Below are 13,049 nucleotides of genomic sequence, written 5' to 3'. Positions count from 1 at the left end.
ATCCAACTGCAAATCTCCGATGGGAAAGACTGGGATATCAGGTGCTTCAAAGTCAGAGGGCCTTATAAGGTTTGGGTCGTGGCCGAAGAGAACTCTGAACGTACATTACATGATCTGAAGGAAAACACTCATTTCAAAAAGACTTAACAGGCCTGCGGGGGTTTCTGTGGTAAAACATTCAAAAGAGGAGCATGAAGGTTAATCGAAAAATAAGTACGTAAACATTTCAGCCATGTACTGCATTTTATTGAAGCTGTTGACAAAAAGAACAAGGTCTTTCTATTAGAATTTGTTGACTGAAAACAAGCTAAAGACATATTTTCTACTGCTGTTGTGTTGTTCAATGTCACCATTGCTCCCATCATTCTAAAACCAGTACAGGAATCAGCTAATATATATATATTTAAAAAAAAGCAATATTGGAAAGAATGAGAAAGGATATTTGAGTTAAGGTAAGGCTGAAAGCATAAGGCCTTTGTTTTGCTTGACTGCTACTGAACTCAATCACAGTGTCTATGGAACTAGGGGAAGAGAATTGGATAACACTTTATTTTCCAGTCCAGTTTCCACTGTATTTACTAGGATTATTATGTGGTAACAATGGCTACTTTCTGGTACTTATTTCAAATAATTCAACACAATTTGCACCTGGCTAGTACCAAGTGGTAGTGGTGCTTGTTTGAATGAATATCAAAGAAAAGTAATTCCTAGCTTATTGTATAATTACAATGTTTATGTCAAAACCTGGACATTTCTGTACCGTTAAATGAAGTGCAACCGATTCTCTAGTCCACTGTCATCAATGGGAAAAACTGTTTCTGTCCAAAACATCACTCAAATCATGCTTTAGTTATGTATGTCCTCAATATGATTATATGGCATTTCATACACAACAGGGAGTAGGATCAAGTTGCCCCAAGATGCTGATCAGAGGTCAGTTTTGCTTTTCCACCCCTAATGGGTAGGTAGGATTAGTGTGGGGTTAGCTGATCCTAGATTTGTGCCTAAGAATAACTTCCATCCTGCTTCAATGTCCCGAGTTCTTCTACCGTCATGCCACAACCATGACATTTCAGGAAGAAAATAAAACAAACGGAGGAAAGAAAGTGTGCTTTGACACACCTTGTGACACACCGTAAAATAGCAGCAGCATTCATATAGAAATGTGGTTCAACACTTTTACAAATCACTTGTTAAAAATCGCTTTAATCTCGCAGTCGATTAATGGAATTCATAGTCCGATGATATGAAAATATACACGCCCCAAAAACAGTGTCTGCATCTCTCAATAGTCCTGTCAACTTGATGATCTCAGGGTGAGAAACAATACAGAACAAAGAACCATGAAGAGAAATAAACTAACTAAACTAAAAAGTTAAATATCTTCATGCAGAGTCATCCATACTTTACATAGATACATACATACAAAGTACACTTTTGCTCGCTATTCGCCTTTAAGAATAGATCTGTAAACACTGTTTGGGTCTTTCGGTCAGTGAAGCCATATTCCCATCACGCCACACACACTTTCCCAGTAAACAAAAATAAAACTCCAAGGCTCCTGCCTCTTCAGAAGGTTGTCTTTGCGTCGTATTGTTATATTCCCTCAATCCCCCGTCTCTTAACATCCCTCCTAAGTATTTACCCCATGTTAAAACTAGAGAAGCAGAATAACTGTTAGAATGGAAGCTCTATTCAAGTTTGTGTGTTAAAAAAGAAAAAAAGAAAAGTGGTTTGTGGGTAAAGGAAGGTTCTAGGTAGGCTGTAGATAGGGTAGGGTTTGGTAGAGAAGAGGGGGGTTGTGGGTAAAGGACAAGTGAATTATGGGTTATGATAGTAAAAGTAGACATGGGTAGTAGAGGTACATGTTGCAGTCCTTTCTCTCTTCTGTGCCCAATAGGGGGTCGAGGAGAGGAAAGGTAGGCTACGGATAAGGTACAGCGGAGATGGTTAGTAGGGGGCAGAGGTTGAGGTTTTTTCTCTCCTATGCTCAAAGGCCTATCAGGAGAGATGGATAGTATAGGTCTGGAGATGGATACATTGAGGGTACAGGAGGGAAAGGTTAGAGATAGTTAGATGCTCTCCTCTCTCCATCTCAGAGGCCCTGTAGGAACTCCTGGAGCTGCCTGACGATCTCTGTGTCCACCGTCTCCATCAGAGCCCCGAAGCCCTGGTCCCCCATCAGAGCCTGCTGGGCCTTCAGCTTCTCATACACATACTGCTGTAAGGAGACACTGTGCACCGGATCCTCCAGGGCCAACTATAGGAACACACAGAGAGAGAGAGAGGCAGTTAGCAGGACGCCTAAGACAGATTCTCATAGATCTACTGCTGTAAGGTCATACATCTAGCTGGACACTCCTCTAGCTGTAGGAGGTATAGAGAAATGTAGGAAGTCAGCAAGACACGTAACACAAATAGAGAATGCAGCAACACGTACTGTGCACTGTGTGATCGAAGACTAGCTACAAGAGAGCGAACAGGGAGTGAGTGTGTGTTTGTGTCCTAACCTGGTTGCAGATGAGAAATAGTTGTGGGAGTGTGCTTCATCAGATAATCACACTAATTAGTCTACAGGGGAAACTGAGCCAGAGAGAAATGCCACTGTGAGCTTCTTCTGAGAGGCAGGTAATGACATTCTTGACTCCTAAGCCAATCAGTGAAGGTATACTCTGTATGGTAATTCCCTGTCATTACTGTGTAATCAAACCACCAGGGTTGAGCATGGACTTAATGGAGAGAATGTCATCAACGTTACAATCCTAATCAGAGTGCCCTAATGTGACACGTGTGTTAGGGTTCACACTCAATGATTTCCCAGAAGGGACAGTGAAAAGCAATGCTGAGGTAAATCACGATCTATATATCACGCATGTAGTGAAGTGAAATTATGAGCAAGGGACGTGTAATTAAAAATATGTTTCTGGTGTGTGTGTCGTGGTTGAGTGAAACCGTAGCCAATTATGGAAGCTTACACATGCAGGTGCATATTGAGTGTGGTTCCACACTGCGCAGGAATAGAAAAGCACTAAAACACAGATGTGTGTTTGCGCAGCATACTAGGCACAACAGAGAGAACATATGATGAAGAGAAAAAAGGAGAGGGACAGAGAGATAGAGTGCCAGCTAAAGAGCAAGGGGCGGAGAGAGAGAAAGCCATGGGGCTTCAGAGTAATGTAAAAAAAGAGAAAAGACCACAGATTAGGGGATTAGGATTTGGGGGAACTATACGACCCCCTGCTGTGTCCACCGGCTGAGGTATAAAACCTGACACGGCGCCAAAATAATCAAACAAACACAGGGGTATTGTGATCCTCTGGAGAGAGAAACGGACTACTGTAACTGTTCAACACTGGGTTTCTAAGAACATATGAGAGCAGAGAGAGTAAGGCCGGGACGATACCAGTATCGCGATACTCGTTAGTATCATGGTAAGGAAACAAAACTGATTTAGCTTCTTTAGGAAAACAGCCCTAATGTTGGAAACAAACATCATTATGTTGTTATCCAGAGTCACATTTATTTATTTTCCAGGCTTATGCACGCAATATTTTAAACACACAATATTTTAAAGGACCAAAGAGTTGTCTGTTTTGTGTTTGAATTTTTACCATGGAAGAAATATTGAGCTACTGGTATCGAGAGAGAGTTAAAAGCACTCTCATACAGCATACATTGAATGCGGCTGCCTTTACCAAAACAAACAAAGCGAAAGCGACCTGTCAGTTATTCCTGTGAACTGCATTGTTACAGGCAGTAGCAGCAGCATACAAGCCTTTTGGCGCTCCGGTACCACTTGCTGTGCATTAGCAGAGAACAGTCTATAACTAGGGTGGCTGGAGTCTGACAATTTCTTTGACACTGCCTGGTATAGAGGTCCTGGATGGCAGGAAGCTTAGCCCCAGTGTTGTACTGGGCCATACGTACTACCCACTGTAGTGTCTTGCGGTTGGAGGCCGAGCAGTTGCCACACCAGGCAGTGATGCAACCAGTCAGTATGCTCTTGATGGTGTAGCTGTAGAACTTTTTGAGGATCTGAAGACCCATGCCAAATCTTTTCAGTCTGCTGAGGGGGAATAGGCTTTATCATGCCCTCTTCACAACTGTCTTAGTGTGCTTGGACCATGATAGTTCGTTAGTGATGTGGACACCAAGGAACTTGAAGCTCTCAACCTGCTCCACTACAGCCCCGCCGATGTGACTGGGGGCGTGTTCGGCCCTCCTTTTCCTGTAGTCCACAATCATCTCCTTTGTCTTGATCACGTTGAGGGAGAGGTTGTTATCCTGGCACCACACGGCCAGGTCTCTGACCTCCTCCCTACCAAGTTCCTTGGTGTCCACATCACCAACTAACTATCATGGTCCAAACACACCAAGAAAGTTGTGAAGAGGGCACGACAACACCTTTTCCCACTCAGGAGACTGAAAATATTTGGCATGGGTCCCCAGATCCTCAAAAGGTTATACAGCTGCACCATGGAGAGCATCCTGACCGGTTGCATCAACGCCTGGTATGGAAAATGCTCGGCATCCCACCGTATGGCGCTACAGAGGGTAGTGTGTACGGCCCTGTAAGCATTTCACGGTAAGGTCTACACCTGTTGTATTCGGCACATGTGAGAAATTAAATTTGATTTGAACTTCCTATGACATTACATAAATTCTTCTCAGGGCTGGTTTTTAATTGAATGTTACCAAACACCAGCATGGGATTGTTAATTAATCAGAAACCACTGCAAAGTTATTCCTTTTTGGGACTGAGATGTGCCAAACAGCGTGTCCACACGGTCACCTGAACCATAGAGCTAATTAAAATAGGGGGTGCAAACTTGTTTTTGCACCTCCACTGGTTTTAATCTTTTTTTTATTTAAGTATCATAATCCGTTAGATAATTTGTACATTTTCACTTATTTTTGAGATAGTCTGTATAAAACAAATGACAATTTAATAAATAGTATAATTGCGTGATATATAATTTTGCAAACCCGCTCTCACTGTCGCACCAAGAGATGAATGGTTTTGACCAATAAAGTTTTGCTTCATTACACTCGCCAATGCTGGAAACCACAAGTGTCTACCCAAAAAATTAAAAGGCACCCGCGAACGAAAATTCAAGGAACTTACGTAATTTGCGGCATGCATGATCATGAGCAATGCCATTGTAGCCTATAATTTCACTTGTGAGAACCATGAGCACGGTCTGACTTGGCTTTGCTGTACATCACATCAAAGCCTGCCAGCAGCCTACCTACCAAAGGTTGCACAGTGTCCATTACAACGCAGAAAAGCACATATCAGCCATCTTTCAATAGTTATCTATATTACCAGAGCTTCATCTTATTCTTCTAACTGTTTCTATGGTGTATTCCAGGCTGCAATTTATGGAAGATATCAAAACTTAATGGCAAAAGATAGGCAAGCGGTTTCCATCTGAGGCGAAGTTTTCCCTAAATCAATGCTTATGACAAATTCAGCTCCAGAACCAGCCATAGAGCCAGCTGCATAATATTTTGAATACAGTGTAGTAAAAAAAAGTTACAAAAATAAATGCCTGGACACTTTAAATCAACGCCTGGAAACTCGCCCACTACCCTGTGGGAACACAACTGTTCAGTCAGGGAGAAGAGAAAGGGGTATGACAGAGGAAGGTAAAGGAGAGAAGAGGGGGGGGGGGGGGGATAAGAAGAAAGGAGAAATGATGGTAAGGGGAGAAAAGAGGTAAGCGGAGAGAAGAGAATGGTTGACAGATAGGCAGGAGCCTAAGGAGCACAGGATTGTTTAGACAGAGAGAATAAGATAGAGGAGGGTGAGAAGAAGAGAATGAGTGTAAGGGAAAAGAGAGTGAAGAGGTGAGGAGAAAGCTGCTGTCAGAGAAGCATTAACCGGTGGATACGCCACTGTTCAGTCAGGAAGAGCGGGAGAGGAAGGATGTAGAAGAGAGATGAGTGGAAGGGAGAGATGAAGGGAGAGATCAGGGAAAGAGATGGAATGTAGGGAAAGGGAAAAATGCTGGCTGTGGGTTGTTGAGTGGTAGTAGCCTAGTGAGAAGAGGGGAGAGGCAGGGGAGAGATGAGAGGAAAAGAGAGATGAAGGGAGACTCATGTAAGGGAAAAAAGAGGGAAGAGGAGAGGTTACTGGCAGAAGCCTGATGGGTACAGATCTGTTTTATCAGCGAGAAAGGGGAGAGGAGAGAGGACAAAAGAGGGGGAAGAGGAAAGGTCCTGTAGCTGGTAGAGGCCTGGTGGGCGGAGGGCAATTGTGTCGAAGGCTGATTGCCAACTGGCACTCTATTCACTACTTTTGACCAGAGTAGTGCACTATAAGGATTGGGGTGTCATTTGGAAAGTAACCTAAATATCTACAGTGGTGGGGGAAAGTATTTGATCCCCTGCTGATTTTGTACGTTTGCCAACTTAAAGAAATTATCAGTCTATAATTTTAATAGTAGGTTTATTTGAACAGTGAGAGACAGAATAACAACAAAAAAATCCAGAAAAACGCATGTCAAAAAATGTTATAAAATGATTTGCATTTTAATGAGGGAAGTAAGTATTTGACCCCTCTGCAAAACATGACTTAGTACTTGGTGGCAAAACCCTTGTTGGCAATCACAGAGGTCAGACGTTTCTTGTAGTTGGCCACCAGGTTTGCGCACATCTCAGGAGGGATTTTGTCCCACTCCTCTTTGCAGATCTTCTCCAAGTCATTATGGTTTCGAGGCTGACATTTGGCAACTGGAACCTTCAGCTCCGTCCACAGATTTTCTATGGGATTAAGGTCTGGAGACTGGCTAGGCCACTCCAGGACCATAATGTGCTTCTTCTTGAGCCACTCCTTTGTTGCCTTGGCCGTGTGTTTTGGGTCATTGTCATGCTGGAATACCCATCCACGACCCATTTTCAATGCCCTGGCTGAGGGAAGGAGGTTCTCACCCAAGATTTGACGGTACATGGCCCCGTCCATCGTCCCTTTGATGCGGTGAAGTTGTCCTGTCCCCTTAGCAGAGAAACACCCCCAAAGCATAATGTTTCCACCTCCATGTTTGACGGTGGAGATGGTGTTCTTGGGGTCATAGGCAGCATTCCTCCTCCTCCAAACACGGCGAGTTGAGTTGATGTCAAAGAGCTCCATTTTGGTCTCATCTGACCACAACACTTTTACCAGTTGTCCTCTGAGTCATTCAGATGTTCATTGGCAAACTTCAGACGGGCATGTATATGTATTCTTGAGCAGGGGGACCTTGCGGGCGCAGCAGGATTTCAGTCCTTCACGGCGTAGTGTGTTACCAATTGTTTTCTTGGTGACTATGGTCCCAGCTGCCTTGAGATCATTGACAAGATCCTCCCGTGTAGTTCTGGGCTGATTCCTCACCGTTCTCATGATCATTGCAACTCCACGAGGTGAGATCTTGCATGGAGCCCCAGGCCGAGGGAGATTGACAGTTCTTTTGTGTTTCTTCCATTTGCGAATAATCGCACCAAATGTTGTCACCTTCTCACCAAGCTGCTTGGCGATGGTCTTGTAGCCCATTCCAGCCTTTTTTACAGGTAACAAGCTGCGGTTAGGAGCACTCCCTTTAAGAGTGTGCTCCTAATCTCAGCTCGTTACCTGTATAAAAGACACCTGGGAGCCAGAAATCTTTCTGATTGAGAGGGGGTCAAATATTTATTTCCCTCATTAAAATGCAAATCAATTTATAACATTTCTGACATGCGGTTTTCTGGATTTTTTGTTGTTGTTATTCTGTCTCTCACTGTTCAAATAAACCTACCATTAAAATTATAGACCGATCCTTTCTTTGTCAGTGGGCAAACATACAAAATCAGCAGGGGATCAAATACTCCCCCCCCCCACTGTATTCCTGTTACCTACGCTCTCTGCAGGTGCTATCTGCTGTTGATTCTGTATATAGTTATATAGAGAAAAACAAGACAACTTACATGCAATTATTTTTGCTCCAGTTTTGTTTGCAGGTTTATGGTGGCGCCTGCTAGAAATTACTTGAGAAACAAACCTGTGTAATAACTCCCAAATCCCTGTCTGGGGGTGGATGCACAGCTTCCTGGGTAACATCATCTGTACTGTGATTTAATACTTGTAACTGGTGTCTTGCGATTTCCTGACCAAGCTCCTTCCCATTTCCAGAGAGAGAAAAAAAATGATGGGTACCATGGACCAATAAAATACAATTTCTATGACGTACTAATGCAAAAATACAAAATAGGTATGTGCGAATAGATGCAGTAATCGGACATATCAACTCTCCGAGGACTTATTTTTTTAGTTGTCTAAAAGCTCAAGTCACAAAATAAAATGGTCTGTAACACAATATGGGCCAAAAAGGTGAACGAAAATTGTGTTGTGTGATGCAAGGAACTACTTCACAAAATAACCTTCATTATCATCACTGGTATTGACAATGAAAGACTGCTGGTCTCTGATCCCATGTATGATATCTCTTGCCGTTGTGGCTTTGAGCAAGGCACTTAACACCCAAAGTAAAATAATGCACTGTATAAAACACATGTGGTCCATCAAGCCTCCATCTGGAGAGCTACTGGTTGTGCAGGCTTTTGATACAGCCCTGCTCAAATACACCAGTCAGCTTTGTCGGAATTACATGGCCGGTAGTGAATAGAGGAGAATCCTAGCCAATTTTGAGTGCTTGAGAGACAGTTTTACAACCAGCGTATGCAGAATTGGTTTCACGGACATCAGACATGACAATTACATAAATGCACGCTAATAGGTAAATTGTTACCTAGCGAGATAAACAGCCACACTACACAATATGTTTTGAATTGGCTATCTAGTTATTCTGTTGTACATCATTATTTCTTCCTCCATCTCTTGCTCCCCCCCTCCCTCCTCTGGCAACGAACCACTGACACATACACAGGTGATGCACACACCATGACTTTTCCAGGATTTTCATTGCTATAACTGGGGAAATAACTCAATAGCAATTATCATCAACAAATGCGCAAATGCGGATAGGCTCGCTTTGATTTTAAAAAACGCATCTGGCGACTGCATGATTGAAAGACAGCTCGTGTCTGTCAATGCAGGCCTACAATAATTATACTCCGATGCGCTCCGCAGAGATTGGGAGGACAGTGAGCAAAACATCGCATCCGGAGGACACTTTGATCGGAATAGCCTAATTGTTTGATTCTGTTTGCGAGACTTGAAAAAAGAAAAAAAAAACTTGTCCATTCATACAACTAAACTATAATCCGCTTGTCCAACACATTTTTTTTTTTTTACTTGTCCCGGGCAAGCGTTAATGTCGAGCCCTGCTCGGTGACACATCTCCAAACTAGCTGTGTGGCACTGGCAGAGGCTCAACACGTGCTACTCACCTGTTAATTAACCAAACAATTGATACACTGGAATAGACATTTGCAACATTGTTCCATGATCTTAATTGATCAACCGCTTCGCTATCCATCGTGCTGAATCTCCGCTACTTGCTTATTTGTTTGTTTAACGAAGAATCGGATATGTTCCCTGTGACAAAGTCACCACAATAAGTGGGTTATCACTAAGTAAAAAAAACCTTCCCTAATTCCCCTGATAACCAGGTGGAAGAGGATAGAAAAGGACTAACAAAGCTGTCTGACATATTTCAGTCAAAAGGTAGGCTAAAACAAATGTCATTTTCTAGGCTGTAATAACCTCATATTTTACTTGTCGGCCAACAGTGCTTCATAGGCCTACCATAGAACTAGGCTACATCAATTAAATAAGGTGGAGAACTTTCAGGAGAACTTAAAAGTTAATTAAATTGCAACAAATTGCCTACATCAAGATACCGTTCGATTATTGTGCATATTCTCCATTTAAAGTGGTATAATCGTGTCAGATTTTTCCCCCCGCTGGTATTATTTTAAATAGCATTTCCAGTTTTAACGAGAATACCGGGATGTCCAGGAAAGGCTTGCAAATCTCTCGGTAAGGAAAAAGTAGTAGATTTTCGGGAAAATATTAAACCCTAATCAGGGGCGAAAATCTGATATCCACTTTGGAGGGGACAATTACATGAAATTTTCTCAAGAGCAATTCCTGAGGGGGACACCAAAAGTAGTGCTGTAACACATAGCCTACATTGTAATATGGTAAATGTATATTGAGGAACCAAAGAAACAAGGTGTTGTACTCCTAACTACCGGTACCCAAAACTACACAACTAATCACAACAGCAATACCATTGCCTTTAACAAATCTTAGTTCAGTCACCAGTTTAAGTTGAGAGTGGGGGTATCCATGGCATTTTCCAATTATGTTCCTATTTTACAAGTCAAAAAAATTGAGAACCTTTCATAATGTTGCCAAACAAAGACTCAACAAACTTACCTGAGACTCCCTGTCTCTGCCAGTCTGTCCCTGCATATCTGTCCCCAACTCTGCTGTCTGTGTGCCATCTGTTGCCTGCTCTGCCTAATGACATCATTGTGAAACATTTCCATTAGAATTTCATTTCTTTCTTATGAACATTTTATCAACTAGTCTGAGATATTAGGCTACTAGGGTTCTTACTATGCGTTTTGGTGTACTGAAAAATACTCTGATGTCCGTCTTTTATTTTTCTGCCATTTTTCTACCTGTGTGTAGGTTATTTACAGTAGGAGATGGGCTTCTATCATCTTCAATCATTCTATATGGGCTTCGATCTAAAAGGTAGCTAGCAAATGTGAAACGGATTAAAATGACAAGAGTTGACAGGTGTATGAGTTCACCATTTACACAACATATGCTGCAACCTTTTGTAATTTTAATAGTTCGTTTCATATTGGCTGGCTTCCAACAATAGCTGAATTTGCAAAGCTAGCGAGCACCAATTCAGTTTCAGTGGTGTTTGCTATAATCTTTGCTACCCGGGTTAAATAAAGGTGAAATAAAATAAATAAAAGTTCCCTTGCGACAATTTAGCTTTTGCAACGAGACCATTAAATATATTTAAGACAATGGTAGAAGAGAGTGTAGTTCTGTTCAGTTTATCGCTAACCTTATCACGGGGACTTTGAAGCACTAACTTACATCATCTGCATGCTGATTCCATATTTGACGACGCCACATAAATGGAATAGGTACTAGCTAGCTTAATAGTTAATATTTGTGCGCTAGCTCTGCATATTCAGCTAGTGTGTGTGTGCGCGATTGACTGGATGAACCTCACGGCAGTTACGTAGCAAGCTAAGGAACTGGCAGTGGATCAAACCATTGTGAGGCAAAGGGCGGGGGGGGTCGCAATCTTTTGAAACTTAAAAACGCGCTATTAAGTGTCTATAATCAGCACAATTGCTTTCATTGCGTATTATTAATATTATTTAAATTACATAGTTATGTTTCAGTGATATATTGGGGGGGACAAATCATATTTTTCCCAGGATGGGGGGGTCGTGTCCCCCCCGTCCCCCCGGGATTTCCGCCCCTGACCCTAATACGGAGCTAACTAATCCCCATGACCTCTGAACCCATTCTATCCATACCTAGTGTGTGTGGAGAGGAACAACGGTTCATATACTTGTTACTCATAACCAAATGGATTATGGAGTGTAATTTAATTTCATCGCCTCTCATGTCAGACCGTTTTATGTTCTCTTAAAAAGAGAAACATGGGTTTTCAACTGCACCTCTGACCCCGTTCATCTCCATGCAAGCACACACATCATTCTCAATCTCCTCCCACACAGACACACACGTCATTCTCAACCTCTTTACACACTGGTAGTATACATGAGCCTGCACCCACACTCACATTATGTGCACACTTCACATGCTTATGATTGTACAATGGCGGTCTTCAGTAAACGGCTTTAACTTCACCTCCTCCCGGTTCCCTTTGTCCCCCAGGCTTTATACAGAAAGTAACAAACAGATGATATACACTGAGTGTACCAAACATTTAGAACGCCTACTCTTTCCATGACAGAACGACTAGGTAAATTCAGGTGAAAGCTATGCTCCCTTATTGATGTCCCTTGTTAAGGATTTTTAAGCCTTGAGATAATTGAGACATGGATTGTGTATGTGTACATTTCAGAGGGTGAATGGGCAGGACAAAATATTTAAGTGCCTTTGAAGGGAGTATGGTAGTAGGTTCCAGGCACACCGGTTTGAGTGTGTCAAGAACTGCAACACTGCTTGTTTTTCACGCTCAACAGTTACTCGTGTTTATCAAGAATGATTCACCCCCCAAAGGACATCCAGCCAACTTGACAACTGTGGGAAGCATTGGAGTCAACATGGGCCAGCATCCCTGTGGAACGCTTTCGACACTGTGTAGAGTTCATGCCCCGACGAATTGAGGCTGTTTCTCAGGGCAAAAGGGGGTGCAACTCAATATTAGGAAGGTGTTCCTAATGTTTTGTACACTCAGCGTATGAGGCATGTGTTAAACATATTAGAAGAAGAGGAAGAAAAGGAGGGAGGACAGAAGAGGAATAGAGAAAACGGAGAAAGAAAATACAGAGGCAGGTATTCTTTAGCGGTCTACACGAGAACACGCAAGCGCACACACACTTTAGCATTCTTGCGGAGTGTGGTGCGAAACCTTGAAAAGATGCACACATACGCATCTGTACTGAATAATGAGAAACAACATCAACTGCCTACCTCAAAACACCAGTTTGAACGAGTTTTACCAAACACAGATGGAGAGCCCAGCTCCCCTGTGCATGTTGCCGTCTTCTCTGCCCGGTAACGAGCGCTGCTTTTAGTGGATGCTGTTGTCTTGCATAAACTAATTTGTGCTGTACTGTAGACAATCCTCCCTGATTGGAGATCCAGCCATTCCTCAACACAACCACACTGGTCCTGCTCTATTCTGGACTGGGCCTCTCAGGTCATATTACACATCTGAAAATATTGGAAAAGTATTACACCAATTCAACTAAGCCTATCAGCTGGCTCCATTACCATAGAGCTAAGGGCCAGTCTTTTCACATTGACACTCTAGTCCTGGAGAGCTGCAATGTGTGCAGACTGGTGTTTCAGCCCTGCACTTGACCTAAGTTCACAGTGAGTCACTGGAGCCAAGCCATGG

The 13,049-nt window shown here is 42.7% G+C and overlaps 1 protein-coding gene across 1 annotated transcript in view; it reads right to left on the bottom strand.

Moving 5' to 3' along the window:
* Positions 1–224: 224 nt before the first annotated feature.
* ipo11 (importin 11) overlaps positions 225–13,049 on the bottom strand; it is a 255,541-nt gene continuing 242,716 nt past the window's right edge. Inside the window, exon 29 of the mRNA XM_014171158.3 lies at positions 225–2,260. Coding sequence (XP_014026633.1) covers positions 2,096–2,260 — 165 coding nt within the window. The 3' untranslated portion in view covers positions 225–2,095. The remainder of the gene's footprint in view (positions 2,261–13,049) is intronic.

The sequence above is a fragment of the Salmo salar genome, chromosome 24, assembly GCF_965601325.2.
Source record: "Salmo salar chromosome 24, fSalSal1, whole genome shotgun sequence".
NCBI lineage: Eukaryota > Metazoa > Chordata > Actinopteri > Salmoniformes > Salmonidae > Salmo > Salmo salar.
Note: the sequence above shows the minus strand (reverse complement) of the source record. Positions and strands in the feature narration are given on the sequence as shown.